Here is a 20,415-nt window from a genome sequence, read left to right on the forward strand (position 1 = left end):
ACCACTATAGGTCGACAGGGTCTGAAGGTCGACAGGGTTTCTAGGTCGACATGTGCTAGGTCGACAGGTCAAAAGGTTGACATGAGGGTTTTTTGTGTCGTTTTCTGCATACAGTGACAGGAAAGCTGAATTAGTGCACCGTGTCCCCTCGCTTCTCTCGCCATGATACCGCTTCACTCGGCACAGATTACCATTCCATTCGTAGTCCACGTGGATCGTTAAGTATGAAAAAGTTCAAAAAAAGGAGAAAAATGTGAAAAACTCATGTCGACCTTTTGACCTGTCGACCTAGCACATGTCGACCTAGAACCCCTGTTTTTCAAAAAATTTTATTTTTTTGAACTTTTTCATATTTAACGATCCACACGGACTACGATTGGAAAGGGAATTTGTGCCGAGCGAAGTGGTAGTGGAGCGAGGCACCTTGCCCGAAGCATGGTGAGAGAAGCGAGCCATGCGAGGGGACGCGGTGCACTAATTGGGCTTCAACTACACCAAAAAAACATGAAAAACTCATGTCGACCTTTTGACCTGTCGACCTAGCACATGTCAACCTAGAAACCCTGTCGACTGATAAAGCTGAATATTTATCTTATATAAAACCCTTTATGAGGTCTAAGAACACTGTACGCTGTTTACGTATGAAGTACCGTAAGGGTACGCACGTTGCGTAACAATCGCTTAGCCGTAGTCGAGACGCTCAAGCGTCACGTTCGCTCACGGCCAAGAGATCACAGGCAGGCACGCTATTGGCTGCTGACTAACTTAATGATTCGCTATAGCGTAGCGGACGCTCGGGACCACGAGGAGATCACCAGCGGCGCTGACGCTCACAATGTTAAACCTTTGTATCTAAACCATAAACAGTGTATTGTGCAGTAAAACCTTAGTGTAATGATAGAGTGTAAATGCAACACAGTATAACCTTATTACCTTTAAAGCTGTTCTAGCGTCACCGACGCTCTGAGAATACTTAACACTATAAGAAATACACAGATACCGTGCTCAGGGTCCAACGCCTAATATATATATTATGAATGATATACTTGCAAAAGAATTAATACAAATACAAATCATACACTACAATATAACATAGACTACCTAACCAGATAACTACACAGGAAATACAATACAATTACTATTTAAGGGAAAATAAGAGAGAAAGAGGAGAAGAGAGAGAGAGAGAGAAATTGGCCCACAATAACAAGAAGATCAATATGGTTGCGGAGAAAAACTTACGCACAAAGGAAACGATCGCATGCGCCTCTGGACATCCAGCTCCCGATTTTCAGCAATGATAACCGTTGAAGAGTGAGAGCTGGATGTGATCGGCCTGTCTATTTATGCCCCACACACAATGCAATTCAATGGTCCCTACAATCTCATTGTTCATTGGACACAGGAATTCCTCCTCGCATTATAACAAAAGGTCATAGGTTGATTCATACAGGTGGGCCGTGACTATTTCCAACAGCTCAGGTGGGAGGGAAACTGGGTTTCCCGCCGCATGGATAAGTAAGTGCAAATACAGTAAATGTTCATAAACTTCTTATGTCCATAACTATTCGCACGAGCGATTAATCCGCTTCAAACCAACACCGGAATATTGCTAATTAAATACTCTTCCGATGGGTACTAAACACCACTGTATTACTCCTGTCTGACCCTTCGTATCAAACAAAGAGGGATTTCTCTGTTCACGAACATTCTATATTAACCAAACTTTCAGAATCTATCAAAGGGACCATGATCTACAAAATACATTATATAGTGAAAATATGTAACGATTGAGTCGCACGCTACGATCACATAAACTCTACCGTAAATACGCATACCGTGCGCCTGCGGGTGCCCGCGACTGTGAGTATGCGCACGTACGGGAGAGCGTACGCATGCGCAGCACGGACCTGTGTGAGGTGCAAATATGGTAGTGTGCATAGAGATATTTTTCTGACTTTGACAGTCCACCCTTTGGCAGTCAACAATAACTGCCACCTTCTAAAACATTTCAAAAAGAGAAAAATATATGTCAGGGGTTAATACATTTACATGGTTGGGTAGGGGAGGAGAGGAGAAGGTAGGAAAAGGGTATGACCTAGTGAGATAGCAGAAGCATGTGTGTATGAATCCGTGCTTGGGGGTCATGTATCATCGTGCCGTACGTGTTTTAAATCAAGCTTCGAGGTATTGCGAAGTATACATTTGAATTCCTTCTTATCCCGTGGTACGGGTCTGTGGATGGGCTGTCAAACTTTACCGAGCTCTTTTCGGCTTTGGTTGTAACAAAATGGGGTAGCACATTTTAGTTGATGATACATGAATGGGGGAGATATGTGATTGCTGATATCTGTGCCTGTATTCCCTATCGACTATGTGTGTCATTACCTGAGGGTTGTAGAAATGAAGAAAAGACATAATTACGGTAAATGCAGTGGTATTCTATGTCAGGTAAATGTACATTCGTCGATTGAGGTCTTGTTTGGTGTCTGTTGAATGCAGTCTTCTTTGTGCTTTTGCCCATAAGGTGCGAGCAAAAGCTGTCAATGTCCATAGATTTACAAAAGTGTTGGGCTAGCGTAATTTTAAAATTTCTAGGGAAACTGGGGATCCATGGCATAGTTCATCAAAAATCTGTGTATCAGGTTGTCAAAACTTCTTCTTTAATCCATCTGTTGTCTGTATATCGGCTCATCAAATTCCTTGTCCAAGTGGGTCTTTTTACCTTGGAGGAAACGGAAAAAACAGGTGAAAGAAACGGACCGTAGAAATCGCATTTTCATCACATCATTGTTTCTACATTTGGGTCATAAATCAAGTCCATTGGAATTACAGTTTCCTCACTCCTTAGACTCATTACCCTAGTACGACGATTGCACTTCATTAAAGCCTGACTGCATCTAAATATCAAACCAATCGTTATGATAACACCTAAGATACATAGGAGAAACTTCCCAACATCCATTATAACTCCTTGAGCCCAGTCTCCTAAACCAGAGAACCAATTTCGCGGGTTCAACCATGACACCCAACCAGTCAGCTCATTACCTACAGCAGCAAGAGTGATATTGTGTCTCCTGCGAAATTCCCACTTCAGTTGGAGAATATCGTCCATCTTTTGGTCTATGACCTCGACCGGGTCCTCGGTGCTATTCGTAATATATGTGCAACATTTCACGCCGTATTGTGTTGCCAGTGTGACACAATATCCGCCTGTCACTGCTGTGAGGTAATTAAGAACCATTCTATGCTGTACCAGTTCTGTTTTATAAGCTTGAAGTTCTCTTCCAGTATACCTAAACGTGTCATCATACATTTCAGTGATATTATCTAACAAATTTGCAAGCGCAGATATGTATTTATAATTCAACACTCCTCTAGCGGTGCGAGTGATGTCTAACGCGATTAGAAACTGAATCCCGGTGGATTCATGGATCATGTCAGAGGCCGGATGCTCTGTTCTTTCTATCAGGTGCCGTTTAACTACGTGCTCGTAATGGGTGTGAGTATAAGGAGTTTGGGCAACACGGTGTATGTCTTTCATTTTGTCATGTGATACAGTCATTACTTCAGGCAGTACTTTTCCAATATAACACAATCCTTCAGAGTTTGGGGCAAGCCACTTATACGCCTTTCTCCCGCATATGAAATATGCATCATCGGGGAGAACATATGGGACGGAGTAGGACATAACCATATTACACACCTTCCATGTGAAATCTCCTAACCCTAATTCTTCCATCTGCTTAGTACACGTATCAGGTTGTACGATATGTGCACAGTATCCTGGTGATACCTCTCCAACTCTCGTAATCCTATTTCCTAAGGTATACCTATATCGGAAAGATTTTCCTCTACTGGCTATGTGGCGTATAAGCTCTGTATCTGTAGGCATTCTATCTGCTCTATGCGAAAAGGTCATGGTTTGATTACTCCATGACACTTCCCAATTTCCCGGCTTTCGGGGATTGGAGATGTTAAAACATAATAGGGACCTATCCACATGGTATTGGTGGAGCTTCAAACTAGGAGGGCTGGAGATATTAAACCTCCTGTCCACCGGTCTCCCACCCTTTAGCTCAAGTACCTCCCCTACCGTTAAAGGAAATAGTACTAGCCCTGATTTGCTATGACCTTGAGGTACTTGAGAGCATACCCAACAATCTGTTTGATTTAATACACTACCCACTAAGGAGTGATAGTCACTCAATGGATGCCGGTCCATATGGATATTAAAACTGGATTGGCATTTCTTTATGCACCCATCCTCAATGACATTGTTACAGAGCCGACAGATACAGTTTTCTTCAGCTAACAATCCTTAAAAGAAAATGTTTACAGATAACATGGCTGCTGGATCGTTTCCGGTACTCGCCTTTGCTTGGTGATTGGGTTGTTATTGGAAATTTACACCTCCATCTTTATCATCAGAACCCATTCCAGGACCTCTCTCGACCACCATGGTACTCTCGCCGGAACAGACTGCTCGGGTCAACATCATGGTCAACAGGAAAAATCCATATCACAGTCTCTTGGGGCAAGTCCATCTTACAGGAGGAGAAAAGAAGAAATTTGTAATGGGGTACAGAAAATCAGTTTGAGGGGGAGAGAAACTTGTTACGATAATTAGTTCTCTCGTCTTGTTGTTCTTCTTGTTCTGCTGTCTTCTCAAAGGTGCTGTCTCTCAGTCTTCCAAACGAACATTCTGGTGATGCAATATTCCCTCCAAACCAGCGATCTTTCTGTAAGGAGCAAAAAATCTTGCATTACCATTTGCCTAACTTAGGTGTGACATACCATCTTTAAAACATGAAAGCATGAGTGAGAAGAGAGAGAGAAAACAACAACAGCAAAAAAAAACAAAAGAGAGAGAGAACAATTCATATATGTATATATATAACATAACACATCAATAAACAACAACAGGAAAAAAAATTTTTTTTCAAACAAACAGTTTTCAAACATTTTAAAACATTGTCAGATCATCAGGCTGTCATATCTACATGTCTAATGGTTTCCTTGCGCAGTCCCTCCCCCCCAGCACTTCCATATTCCATTGTCTGTATCTGGCCAGAATACATTGGTGCGGATAGGTCATGCTGGGGTTTGGTAGACTTCTGCAAAGACCAAGTATATATGCAATGTTTGAATCCTACCAATAATCGTCAGAGATGGGGATAGAGAGAGAGAAAGAGAAAAAAAAACATTTTTTTTCACAAATACATTTACAACGTTTCACCTGGTCATTCCTGTGTCTTCAGGGAATGACCTCCCAATTTATTAACCGTTACCTCAGGCTTACCATCAGTCGTATGATCACCTTTCTTGACTACATTATGGGTGTGGCTCAAAATTCTTCCTATATGGTCCCTGTTTATAATTGTGTGTGTTTTAATTTTGCTCATTTCTGGGTCTAGGGGGTCTGATTTTATGTGGGTTATTACAGCTGCTGGCATAATGCCCTTCTCTTTTACAAAGAAAACAAACCCGGGGCTTCTTCCAAGTGTCAGTGACCTGAGGTTTTGGTAGATTTGATGCCTCCTCAAACGCTCGGATGCTCATCACCATCAACCGCTTTCCCTGTGCTTCCCTGCTTCCTTGGATATCATGGTTATGTTGTTGTCTAGGGGATTGATATGACTTTTGTATTCCTCTTGATCTACAATCTCTCGCAAAGTGTCCTTTTTTATGACAATTGTAACAGACTTCCACATTTAAATTTCTCGCAGGGGTTTGGGGCTTATGCTGGAGTGGTCTTGTGGTTAGGGCCTGTATACTTGCGGCCATTAATTTATCACTTTGTGACTCTCTGTATCTGGTGATATTTTGATCAATATCAATAGCGGCCTCTCTTAATGCGGCCACCGAGATATTTCTCCAGTTTGGGTTGGTGGTCTGTACCCTTGTACTCAATACCTCCTTTAAACCATTCATTAATACCTTAACCGCTATTTCTCTATGCTGTGCGCATGTTTTGATGTCTGTGATCCCAGTGTTCCTAGCCATTACTTGCAGTGCTCGATTGAAATAACTGGAGATACTTTCCCTTTCGTTTTGTCTTATGGAGAAGATTTCATTCCACTTGACAACGGCAGGGAAATATACTTCCAACTGTTGGTTTATCTGCTTAATACATTCCTGATTGTGTTCCTCCGTTTGAGGTACTTCTGTGTCTAATTGACAATCAGTAATAAATGTCGCAGAGTCAACACCGGAGGGCAAACATGCCCTCAGCACTGTCCGCCAATCTTTGTTGGTGGGTTCTGTTGAGTTTCCTAGTTCTTTAATGAACCTTTGACATGCGATTTTTCCGTGGATCGGGAAATTCGGACATAATTGATCTCAATTCGGTCCGGGACCAGGGACAGCGCATTGCACTGTCCTGGACGGGAATGGTTCCCTGATCGTCAGTCTTCCCATTGGGGACTGTGATCACCCTGACAGCCCTGACAGGACTAAACTCAATTACATCACCTTGTTTTGGTCTTACAATATGGGGTACATTTGTTTGTGCGTGATATAAAACATTGTACGTACCTGTGGACACGACCTCACCTGACCCTCCGTTAGGGGGTTTGATTATTGCCTTTACCGATTTGGTCGCGTCCACCTGGATGTCTTGTGTGATGGCTGGAAGTGGTGCCGTCATCGTGTTGAGTTCACTTTCTTGCTCGTATTCCTGAGGGAAGTTTGACATGGGGTGCAACTTCACGGGTTAATAGTTGTACATTTAACAGCATTACAATTATCATTGTTATGTTTATTACACTTATTCTTATCATCTATACTACAGTTGCTAAGTGCGTTTTTATTGTTCAACATTGTGCCTTTCTCCGCAACCATAATCCTCTCCATTGCCACATCTCTCCTCCCAAGATGAGAGTCAGGTATGTCAGTTAGCTCTTTTTGCATTTCACTTTCCTGTTGCCATAACTTTAAACAATCATAATGTTTGATCCGTCTCTTTGCTGGTTCAATAAGACCTATCCTTCTCCTTAGATTTAGTAACACTTCTGGGCTAAAGCTACCTATTCTTGGGAATTTCTCCCCGTCCAGTACAGTCATTCTTTCCCATTCATCACATAAAACCTCTATGTGTGAACCGTATTTTTCACACATTACATACCTGGCCGACCCGATTGGTCGGTTTACTAAATCAACCCGAACCGAGGTTGATCGCCCCCTACCTGAACAACTGGCCCCCATAACTTGCAGGTGTTGCTTTTCTTCAGCGAACCCTTACAAAAACCAAGATGCCCGGGGCAGGCTGGCGGTGAAGTTTACTGAGTACTCCACTCACTTCTCGCCCACGTTGGCCAGTAACACAATCACTGTATCCAGAGCTGTTGTACCCAACCTAGGGCCCCTGTGAACCTTTATTTACTGGGGCGCGTTCCCCAGCAAGTATCGGTTGTTGGATAGTTCCTGAGTGACCAGCGAACTTCCCTTAAAATAAAAAAAATTACACAAATCACGTTAGAATGTACAAATAGCGTTTATGACCTTCGTACACAAATAGTACCGGTCAGGTTTACTAATGCACACAATTACGTGCGGTACAATCGTTCAGCACATAAGCAACTAATCTTATGTACTGAGCGACCAACGGAATCGAAAATTACGGCTGCGAATTCCTTCAGCCAGAGCTTGTATGGCCTATATGGGTGTTGCACCAACCCTTTTAGGTGTTGTGCCTGTGGACTGTATAGCGGACTTCCTTGTCTGCTGTACCTGAACCTGCTGGTCTGCTATGACCTCCTGGTCTGTTACAGTATGACCTCCTGGTCTGCTACACTCTAATGCTCAAATTGTATGTTTTAACCAGGGATGCCTCCCTAGCCACCATGTACGTCACTTACACGTATGTACCTCACGAGAACTCGACTTTTCTTGTGGTTCAACCTCAAAAATTGTAAAAACAAACACTCACTCACCACATATACACTTTTGTTTCTATTTCTATTTCTGCGCAGAAATTTCTCTTTAGACCAGATGTGTTACAAATTAGGAGAAGGATCTATTAATTTAAATTTTGAATGTTAAAATAGATTTGCGCGATTTATCGCCTTGCGTTATTTACCGCGTTGCGCTATTTATCGCGTTGAAAAAAATTAACACTTGTGATTTGAGTTACGTGGGCGTACCCGTACGCTCCGTTGCGTAATATACGCTGCGTGCGTCGGCCCTTGGGTTGCGTACGCAAGTCTCAGTCCTTTGTTAGAGACACGTGTACGCAAAGCAAAGATCCACCGTAACACAATTTATACGTTTATCAATGTAGATGATCCTTTATCATCTACCGCGCACCACACTGACTTCGCCTTGTCTCTCAGGCACAGCTGTGTTTGTCTATACTTTAACTATATTACCTTTTTACTCTTAAACTATAAAATAGCAGCAAATCTCTCTTAGCACGTTTATCAACTATAAAACTGGCAAACAGGAGAGTGATATATGAAAATACACGAATGAAAAGAAATGCAGATATGCGTGCGTGTGTACGCAAGACAGAAATAAACAGTTTTAAAAGAGACTAGCGTGTTGTTCTTACCTCCGGTTCCCGGATTCCTTCAGCACCCTTTACTAAGAGAAGCAGACGCTTATCCAAACAGCACTACGAGGAATATGATCTCCCGCCCTTTGCTGCTGGATAATGTCTGCTGAAATTACCTAGTGCAGATATGTGAAGGACGGGCGAGCCCGCAATTGATAAAGCTGAATATTTATCTTATATAAAACCCTTTATGAGGTCTAAGAACACTGTACGCTGTTTACGTATGAAGTACCGTAAGGGTACGCACGTTGCGTAACAATCGCTTAGCCGTAGTCGAGACGCTCAAGCGTCACGTTCGCTCACGGCCAAGAGATCACAGGCAGGCACGCTATTGGCTGCTGACTAACTTAATGATTCGCTATAGCGTAGCGGACGCTCGGGACCACGAGGAGATCACCAGCGGCGCTGACGCTCACAATGTTAAACCTTTGTATCTAAACCATAAACAGTGTATTGTGCAGTAAAACCTTAGTGTAATGATAGAGTGTAAATGCAACACAGTATAACCTTATTACCTTTAAAGCTGTTCTAGCGTCACCGACGCTCTGAGAATACTTAACACTATAAGAAATACACAGATACCGTGCTCAGGGTCCAACGCCTAATATATATATTATGAATGATATACTTGCAAAAGAATTAATACAAATACAAATCATACACTACAATATAACATAGACTACCTAACCAGATAACTACACAGGAAATACAATACAATTACTATTTAAGGGAAAATAAGAGAGAAAGAGGAGAAGAGAGAGAGAGAAATTGGCCCACAATAACAAGAAGATCAATATGGTTGCGGAGAAAAACTTACGCACAAAGGAAACGATCGCATGCGCCTCTGGACATCCAGCTCCCGATTTTCAGCAATGATAACCGTTGAAGAGTGAGAGCTGGATGTGATCGGCCTGTCTATTTATGCCCCACACACAATGCAATTCAATGGTCCCTACAATCTCATTGTTCATTGGACACAGGAATTCCTCCTCGCATTATAACAAAAGGTCATAGGTTGATTCATACAGGTGGGCCGTGACTATTTCCAACAGCTCAGGTGGGAGGGAAACTGGGTTTCCCGCCGCATGGATAAGTAAGTGCAAATACAGTAAATGTTCATAAACTTCTTATGTCCATAACTATTCGCACGAGCGATTAATCCGCTTCAAACCAACACCGGAATATTGCTAATTAAATACTCTTCCGATGGGTACTAAACACCACTGTATTACTCCTGTCTGACCCTTCGTATCAAACAAAGAGGGATTTCTCTGTTCACGAACATTCTATATTAACCAAACTTTCAGAATCTATCAAAGGGACCATGATCTACAAAATACATTATATAGTGAAAATATGTAACGATTGAGTCGCACGCTACGATCACATAAACTCTACCGTAAATACGCATACCGTGCGCCTGCGGGTGCCCGCGACTGTGAGTATGCGCACGTACGGGAGAGCGTACGCATGCGCAGCACGGACCTGTGTGAGGTGCAAATATGGTAGTGTGCATAGAGATATTTTTCTGACTTTGACACGACCTTCAGACCATGTCAACCTAGTGACTGTTGACCTATAGTGGTCGACCTAAACATTGTCGACCTAGACACTGTCGGTTTGATGATCCACACCCCTGTGCTGTCTAATCTCTGTGTTCTATGGCAGTCAGTGTCTGTACATGTGCTCAAGATGGTAACTGTGTGCTGCTGTGGGTGTTCTCGTAGCTTGGGGCTTGTGTACTTGAACTTTGTATGCCTGGGCCCATAACCTGTTGAAAATATGTCTGTAAAAGCAGGGACGAAACTAGGGGGGGGCTAGGGGGGCATGTGCCCCGGGTGCTGGGATGTAGGGGGCGCAAAGGAGGCCAGTTGTGGTGCGCACGATACACCTGCTGGCTTCCGCTATCTCCTGTCAGGTGCCGGCAGCAGAGGCTTCTGGCGCTTCCGGGTTGCGGCTGAAGCTTTGTGCGTGTGACGTCACACGCACGCATTGAGACGCTTGAAGAGAGGATGGAGGCGGGAGTCCGGCGGCCGGGAGCGAACCCCAGCGCACCCAACAATAAAGGAAGGTGCGTGCTGGGGCACTGGGGCATCACTATTTTAAGCCTGCACGCTGCACTGAGGAGGTGGGGAGAGGGGTAAGTGAACACTGCGCTGCCTTTTGCCCAATAAATGTGCACTCCTGGAAACCAGTATCCCCAGTATAGCAGTATTCCCCCCCTATAGTAACAAGCTGTACTCCCTGTGTCTTATATTAGTATGGGCAATGACCTTTATGGTCTGCCTTTTGAGTATATATTATCTGCATTGATCTTTAATGGATAATGAATTTGCATGAAATGCGCACATGCCTGAGATGAAACATCACTTTTTTGGTATTTATTGTTCTCTGATCATGGATTAAAAGATCTGAAATGTTAGAATCTACTCTGCAGTAGTCTGTTATTCAAAATCTGCTGAATGCAGCCTATATTGCTCAAACTTTACATTATCCCTGTTGGAGGGCACCGCGGTTAATGTTTATTTGGAGAGTGAGTGCTGGATCCTTTGGATCACATCGGGAGTTCCGCTGCCTTCTTTTTTCACCTGGCATCCATTCAGTACAGAGGGCACCGGGGCCGTTGCTACTACTGGTTAAGAGATATCTGAAAGGGCAGAGCCTACAGTTGTGGTGTTTTTATTTTTTTGTAATTCTTTTTATTTAAATCAATTTTATGTGTGTGTATATATATATATATATATATATATGTTATTATTGTTTAATTTGTATTTGTTTAATTTTTTTTTAAATCTATTTATTTTTTATTCTTTCTATCTATCTATCTATCTATCTATCTATCTATATCTATATCTATATCTATCTATATATATATATATGTATATTTGTATATATATTTTTTGTGTTTTTTTTTTTTTTGGGGGGGGGGGGGGGGGGGGGCGCCGAATTACTGCCTTGCCCCGGGTGACAGAAATCCTAGTTTCGGCCCTGGTAAAAGCTTGAGATGTACAGATGTAGCCATGCTCATCTTTGCTGTGATGCAGCGTGCTGTAACTCGGCTTGTAACATGGCATGCCAGGCTGCGACTGTTCACATCCGGCGATCACTCCATTCATTCCTAATGGTATTATGTGTTAGCCGACTGCGAATAGTCACAGCCTGGCATGCTATGCAGCAGAGCCGGCCCTAACCAATATGATGCCCTAGGCAAGATTTTGGCTGGTGCCCCCTAGCACCACCGCTGGTTCCGCCTCTGACCCTGCACCTCTTTCCCAGTACCATCACCCCTCACCCATAGAAGTCCTTATTTTGGTGTTTGTACCCCCTATATTTTAAATAGGAACAGTTCGCACATTTGGCGCACAGCCCAAAAAGGGGTATGTTTGCTGGCAAGGGGCATAGCCACACAATAACCCCAATTCCAATTACGCCACACAGTACTGCAACTTTATTCACATTTGATCTTGCGATAGTGTCCATAATTCATATTACATCCCACAGTAGTATCACTTTACCTTATAAACGTTACTCCTCACAGTAGAGCCCCTTATTCACATTACATCACACTGAATTGCTCCTTATTCATATTACACCACACCATATTGCTCTTTTTTCACATTAGACGACACAGTAGTGCCCTTTCTATATGCAATGCCACATGGTAGAGCACTTGATCACCTTATACACATAATCCCACACATTAGTAATGCATTTATACACATTCCACACAGTAATGCCCCTTACACATATGAGACACCTTATTACTGTCCTTATAAACATAATGCGCCTTACACATATACCGCACATTAATGCCCTTATACACATAATGACACATAGTGCCCCTACACATTTGCTGCACATTATTAGTGCCCCTATACACATAATGACACACATAGTGCCCCTTACACATATGTTGCACATTATTAATGCATTTTTACATGACACACATAATGCTCCTTACACATATTCCGCACACTACTGCACAACCAACCCACTCACATGCACACAGCACTCACACTGCCACTAACACTGTGACCTCTGCCTCTGCTTGGATACAGATGTGTCCTCATAAATCTTGCCTCAATGCTAACGTCGGGCATACCTTTTTATTTTTTTATTTTATTTTTATGAAAATGCATCTTATTTGCATTGCTATGTGGCTAGGATGCACTAGCAGCTTCTGCTGATTAAATTGATATGCTGCATGCCTATATACTGTGTGAGACTGTGGCTGTATCTGCATTTGAAATGCTACACACAGAATATAGGCATGCCACATATCATTTTAATCAGCAGAAGCTGCTGATGCCCCTAGGCATATCAAATGCCCTAGGCAATTGCCTAGTTTGCCTATGCCTATGGCCGGCTCTGCTATGCAGCCAGTGTCTGCATGCTGCATCGTAGTGTGATGAGCGTGGCTACATCTGTAGCAGTGTTTCTGTACACACTAGCGGATGCCTTACAACTACGAACAGCCCAGTTACGTAACCAGTGGTACAGCCGTAGTCATACTCATTGTGATACACACTGGTAGATGGAGTGGAACTTGAGCATAGCAGGGTGTCATACAGCTCACCAGCCAGTGAGTGTATTTAAGTACCAGGTAGTGTTGCAGGAACACTGGAATTGAAGTTATATCGCAGGTAAACACAGGCCATACTAGTCTCACTGGACTAGCATTCTCAAACAGTGTTAGAATGGCTCTGCACAAGCTCAGTAGAAGCCTTGGCAGCCATCTTTGTAGTGAAAATGAAGCTTCCTTGAAGGAGTAGTATATTTACTAAGGTGTCCTATAGCAACCAATCAGATTCCACTTAGAAAATAGCTAGAATCTGATTTATTGCTATGGGCAACATCTTCACTTCTAGAAAACTCACACCTTAGGAAATATACCCCTTGGAGTCTGTGCAGTAGCGCACTCCACTTTCAACATATCTGACCCGATTCCTAAACAAATAGTAGACAAGGTAACGTAATTTAGGAACATTTTGTACAAAGTATTTTGTTTAAGTAAACCAATGTAATGAAGCTGCAATTGTAAAAAGCTGCAATGATCCCTGAAGACACCTGCTTGTAAAAACCATCAATTTACACTTAAAGGCAGCAGCTGAAGTGGGGAGTTTTTTAGAGGCGGTATGGTAAATGTACCCGAATGTCCGGGGTTACCAGCCACGAAGTATTAGGGATTTTTGATATGTTTACGTTCATTTTAGCCATAACTTTTATGTTTTATTTATTTGTTTCATTAGTTAGAAAAAATACGTGATAGCACTTTTGCCTTTGTATTTTACTGAATTGTTAAAACGCATATATGCATTTTACAAATTTACAGGTGACACACAGTCTACGAAAAAGTGGAGATACCGAAATGCTGAGATTCTTATAGAACCACTTCATATTGACTCCGCCCCTGCTCAGATAGCCGTGATTACTGTTTGGTCCTTTTTGTGACCTCCACATATATTATGCAGAGTATATTTCCTCCACTAAACCTCCATAATACTGTATTCAAAAAAGTTTTATTTCATAAAAAAGCATAAGAAATGCATTTACAATGAAAAATAAATCTAAAAGCTTTCTATAAATTCCAAGTTCCCTTTATTATGGTGCAGTCAGTGGTGGATTTCCCACCAGGCACATGTCTAGGGGTGCCACTTGCTGGGGGGGGCGTCACAGCAGACTCCTCCGCATGAGAGCCATACTAGGTCATGCCAGGTGAGCCAAGGTGATTCTTTTTTTTTTTTCCATTCTTACTTATTTTTTATTTAGCAGCTGGCAGGGGTGGGGTACAGGGCAATGGGCAGTAAATTGTTGTACAGGGGTTGTGGATGCTTTCACGGTCTGAGGGCATCAGGATTGGCACCAACATGAAGGGGCAGATACATGATGGGTGGCGATCGATAATGCTGTGTCAAGGGCTGGTCTGATCCCTAAATTTGTCCCTGTGTGCAGTTGACAATAGAACTATGGGGGTAATTCCAAGTTGATCGCAGCAGGATTTTTGTTAGCAATTGGGCAAAACCATGTGCACTGCAGGGGAGGCAGATATAACATGTGCAGAGAGAGTTAGATTTGGGTGGGGTGTGTTCAATCTGCAATCTAATTTGCAATGTAAAAATAAAGCAGCCAGTATTTACCCTGCACAGAAACAAAATAACCCACCCAAATCTAACTCTTTCTGCACATGTTATATCTGCCTCCCCTGCAGTGCACATGGGGGGTCATTCCGAGTTGTTCGCTCGCAAGCTGCTTTTAGCAGCTTTGCACACGCTAAGCCGCCGCCTACTGGGAGTGAATCTTAGCTTATCAAAATTGCGAACGAAAGATTAGCAGAATTGCGAATAGACACTTCTTAGCAGTTTCTGAGTAGCTTCAGACTTACTCGGCATCTGCGATCAGTTCAGTGCTTGTCGTTCCTGGTTTGACGTCACAAACACACCCAGCGTTCGCCCAGACACTCCTCCGTTTCTCCAGCCACTCCCGCGTTTTTCCCAGAAACGGCAGCGTTTTTTCACACACACCCATAAAACGGCCAGTTTCCGCCCAGAAACACCCACTTCCTGTCAATCACACTCCGATCAGCAGAACGAAGAAAAAACCTCGTAATGCCGTGAGTAAAATACCTAACTGCATAGCAAATTTACTTGGCGCAGTCGCACTGCGGACATTGCGCATGCGCATTAGCGACTAATCGCTCCGTTGCGAGAAAAAAATAACGAGCGAACAACTCGGAATGACCCCCATGGTTTTGCCCAATTGCTAAAAAAAAATCCTGCTGCGATCAACTTGGAATTACCCCCTATATTTATTAATATACAAGGGTAATAAAACATATTTCAAGACTGTAATGTTTTATCCAAAGGTTTTTATAACTGAAATCTTTTCTTTCCCTCTACAGTGCATAGGGAAATGGCTGTGCAAGAAGCAGACATGTCCCACATGTCGGGTCCAGCTCATCACAGCCAAGTCCTTTTTCTTATACTCTGTTCGGATGAAAGTTCCGTGATCATTGAACATTCTACAGAAAAGTACAAATCACTTCTCTATAAGGAACTAACCAACCGCTTTTGTAACCAGACAGCTGTACAGTACACAGAATATTTTTTTTGTACTATATATATTTTTATAGTCAATTAATAACACTTTGTGGTACATTTACATTTCAGATCTAGGTTTTATTATAGAGCTGTCCTGTAAATAAAGTCACTTATTTGCTAAATATTTGTTGTTATTATCTATCTTACAAATCGGCAATCACCACTTCAATGAATTGGTTAAACAGGGTTTCAGCACTCAGTCTTGCACTCACCTATCACCTAGGTACAGATCTCACTGAACCACTCCCAATACAGTAATCTTATTTCCACTCTACCTCTTTCAGCAGGGGGAGCTGTCACTGAGCGGTGTTTCCATGCATATTGCACCTGCGCCGATCAAATTCCCCTCAGTGGCACCCACGTCTCATTGAAAAAAAAGGTTATTGTTTTTTTATGTACAGTGCTTGGTTGATGGAGCTGACAGCCAGGGACGGTGCTGTGCGTTGGGCAATGACAGCTGCAGCTCACGAAATTGCCCCCATCAGTGATCAAGTGCACACTCCTAAAGTGGAGAAATGAAAAGTTAGCAAGTGTGCCATATAGTCAGTCAGTGGACCCCTGAACCATTATGCCTCTTTTCTGAAACAATTTTTGATATCCAAAAATCAGAACTGACCTAACTAGGGCTGTACAAGGGGGCAGCCATCCTGGGCACAATCTAAATATGGGCACAGGGAATACATATAGGGGTATATGCAACTGCGGTCGAAATACCGGCTGGAATTCGACGTTTTTTGGATTCGACACAATTCGACAGTCGAATCCCGGCCGCCGGGACCCGAATTCGACATATTCAATAAAAAACGGATTCGACAGTCCCGCTGTCGAAAAACGGACCAATTGACGATTGTGTGCGTCCTGGATTCGACTTCATGGACGGCACAAAAGTGTTAAAAAAAACCTGAAAAAAATTGCTTGGGGGCCACCTCCGAAGCATAACCAGCCTCTGGCTTTTTGAGCCAGTCCTGGTTGTAAAAATATGGGGGGGAAATGAAATGGGATCCCCCGTATTTTAACAACCAGCACCGGGCTCTGCATCCAGTCCTGGTGCCAAAAATATGGGGGACAAAACACGTAGGGGTCCCCCGTATTTTTAACACCAGCACCGGGCTCCACTAGTCAGAGAGATAATGCCACAGCCGGGGGACAATTTTATATCGGTCCCTGCTGCCCTGGCATTAAATCACTAACTAGTCACCCCTGGCCGGGGTACCCTGGAGGAGTGGGGACTCCTTAAATCAAGGGGTCCCCCCCTCCAGCCACCCAAGGGCCAGGGGTGAAGCCCTAAGCTGTCCCCCCATCCAAGGGCGGCGGATGGGGGGCTGATAGCCATGTGTCAAAAAAATTAATATTGTTTTTTGTAGCAGAACTACAAGTCCCAGCAAGCCTCCCCCGCAAGCTGGTACTTGGAGAACCACAAGTACCAGCATGCAGGGGGAAACGGGCCCGCTGGTACCTGTAGTTCTACTACAAAAAAAATACCCAAATAAAAACAGTACACACACACCGTGACAGTATAACTTTATTACATACATGCACACCAACATACACACATACTTACCTATGTTGACACGAAGTGTCAGTCCCCTTCTCCACGTAGAATCCACAGGGTACCTGTAAATAAAATTATACTCACAACAATCCGGGGTAGATCGGTCCTCTTCTTAGTTTGTAATCCACGTACTTGGCAAAATAAAAAAACGGAAACCACGGACCACGCACTGAAAGGGGTCCCATGTTTACACATGGGACCCCTTTCCCTGACTGCCGGGACCCCCCCGTGACTGCTGTCAAAGAGGATCCATTCAGCCAATCAGGGAGCGTCTCCTGATTGGCTACGCGTCTGAGCTGTCAGGCGGCACACTCAAGATACAATGGGGGGGACAGCCTCGGGCTTCACCCCTGGCCCTTGGGTGGCTGGAGGGGGGGATCCCTTGATTTAAGGGGTCCCCACTCCTCCAGGGTACCCCAGCCAGGGGTGACTAGTTAGTGATTTAATGCCAGGGCAGCAGGGACCGATATAAAAGTGTCCCCCGGCTGTGGCATTATCTGACTAATGGAGCCCGGTGCTGGTGTTAAAAATACGGGGGACCCCTACGTGTTTTGTCCCCCGTATTTTTGGCACCAGGACCGGAAGCAGAGCCCGGTGCTGGTTGTTAAAATACGGGGGATCCCCAGTAAATGTTTTCCCCGTATTATTACAACCAGGACCGGCTCAAAGAGCCCGAGGCTGGTTATGCTTAGGAGGGGGGACCCCACGCATTTTTTTTCTGAAATTTTAACCCATTCCCACCCCTTCCCACTGAAAAACATGCTCTGATCTCTCCATATTATTTTAGTCAGTAAAAAATAAAAAAAAATATTTAAAAAATATATAAAATAATACTTGTGGCTCCTAAATAGACAAACCAAGTAGATAATCCCTTCTAATATAAATAGATATGCTATTAGCAATCAAAAAAACACAAAAAAACATGTTTTTAAAAAATTTTATTAGATCATGACATCAAAATGAGGCTGAATGAAATTGACGAAATGACTGTCGAAAAGCACTGTTGTCGAATTGACATTCTTCAATTGAATATACTTTTGTCGAAAAGCCACATTTTTACCATTGCAGACATGTCGAATTTGAAAAATGTAGAATTGCAAAAAGTCGAATCTGAAACGGCAGTTTTTTTGACGAAAAGTACTGTATTGCATTGTCGAATCCAATTCGACAGGTTTTTTTGGTCGAAAATGCCCCGTTTTTCGACATTTGCGGCAATTCAACCGCAATTGCATATACCCCATAGTATTTAAGGTTAACTTGATTACAATTGAGGATTTAGAAGGCATAATACTGTACAGTATGTATTTGTTGCCCCGGGAGCAAGGGCGTAGCTACCATAGGTGCAGGCAGTGCAGCTGCTATGGGGCCCAGAACTGAGAGGGGCCCACCTTCCCTGTCACAGTAACATGTGTTATATACATTTTTCGCCATTGGGTGGTACATAAGGGTCCTTTCAATCTTTTTCCTTGGAGCCTGCAATATATCTAGGTATGCCACAGGACCTGCTCATTGTAGTGTGGTATAAAATGAACTGGAGGGCATTTTAATGTTATATAATATGAATCGGGTCACTGTAATGAGGCACAATATGAATGGGGAGCACTATATATCATAATGTGAATTGGGGCACTGTGCGGCATAATGTGTACTGGCAGCTCTGAAATGTGAAATAGGGTGAACTTAAGCACTACTGCGATTCATAAAAAAAACTAGGGCACTATTATGGGGCATAACATTAAATAAGGCTCTACTATGGTTCAGAAAATGAACTAGGGCACTATTATAGGGCATAAAATTAACAACTGCTGCAGAGAAGTGTCTCTCTATTAGAATTTGGGGTTCCTTCAAAATGTTGCTATGGGGCCCACAAAGTTCTGGCTACGCCCCTGCCCAGGATGTGTAGTATGGTATGCCGGCAGCCAGGCTCCCTGCGACCAGCATACCGATAAATCCCGACTGCCGGCATACTGACAGTGTGGCGAGCGCAAATGAGCCCCTTGCGGGCACGGTGGCACACTACGTGCGCCACGCTATTTATTCTCCCTCCAGGGTTGTCGTGGACCCCCAAGAGGGAGAAAAAGTGTTGGTATGCTGGCTGTCGGGATCCCGGCGCCGGTATACTGAAGACCACCCTGCCCAGGAGCTAACATTTCTATGTATGGTTCTGTCTACGGGTCTAATGGCATACTTTGTATTACTGAGGGCTAGTGATGTCAGAGAGTGACAATAATAAGGATATATTTCACCTGTATTAATACGAGTATTTACACTAGTCACATCATAGGCGTGCGCAGCACATTTTATTAGGGGGTGCACTTTTGGAAGGGTGTGTCTAGCACCGCCTTTTGGGCGTGTCTAGCACCATCTATTGACGGTCAACGCAATATAAAATATCCACCCTTGTACCAATCCTGATAATGCAGATGCATTGTCAGATGTTGTGGTGTGCACCAAACAAACACCCCTGATGGCACTCACTGCAACTATACTGCTCCTCCTCAGCCTGGTCTGGCTCCCCCTCTCTTTCCCCTGCAAGCTGCAGTCACTCACTGACACTGACAGTCGCAGACTAGTTACTGCTGCTGCTGCTGCTGCTGCTGCTGCTGCTGCTGCTGCTGGAAAAAGCGTTATGTGTAGTGATGAGCGGGTTCGGTTCCTTGGAAACCGAACCCCCCCGAACTTCACCCATTTTACACGGGTCCGAGGCATACTCGGATTCTCCCGTATGGCTCAGTTAACCCGAGCGTGCCCGAACGTCATCATCCCGCTGTCGGATTCTCGCAAGATTCGGATTCTATATAAGCAGCCGCGCGTCGCCGCCATTTTCACTCGTGCATTGGAAATGTTAGGGAGAGGATGTGGCTGGCGTCCTCTCCGTTTATTAATAATATTTGTACTTATTGCTTAATTGTGGGGACTGGGGAGCAGCTGTATTATATAGGAGGAGTACAGTGCAGAGTTTTGCTGACAGTGACCACCAGTATACGTTGTCTGCCTGAAAAACACTCCATATCTGTGCTCAGTGTGCTGCATATATCTGTGCTCACACTGCTTTATTGTGGGCACTGGGGACCACCAGTATATTATATAGGAGGAGTACAGTGCAGAGTTTTGTTGACCAGTGACCACCAGTATACGTTGTCTGCCTGAAAAACACTCCATATCTGTGCTCAGTGTGCTGCATATATCTGTGCTCACACTGCTTAATTGTGGGG

General features: G+C 43.6%; 1 protein-coding gene across 1 annotated transcript in view; it reads left to right on the forward strand.

The window, feature by feature from the left end:
* Positions 1-15,633, forward strand: part of LNP1 (leukemia NUP98 fusion partner 1) — a 308,875-nt gene extending 293,242 nt beyond the window's left edge. The window contains exon 5 of the mRNA XM_063956236.1: positions 15,450-15,633. Coding sequence (XP_063812306.1) covers positions 15,450-15,557 — 108 coding nt within the window. The 3' untranslated portion in view covers positions 15,558-15,633. The remainder of the gene's footprint in view (positions 1-15,449) is intronic.
* Positions 15,634-20,415: the final 4,782 nt, after the last annotated feature.

The sequence above is a fragment of the Pseudophryne corroboree genome, chromosome 2 (assembly GCF_028390025.1).
Source record: "Pseudophryne corroboree isolate aPseCor3 chromosome 2, aPseCor3.hap2, whole genome shotgun sequence".
NCBI lineage: Eukaryota > Metazoa > Chordata > Amphibia > Anura > Myobatrachidae > Pseudophryne > Pseudophryne corroboree.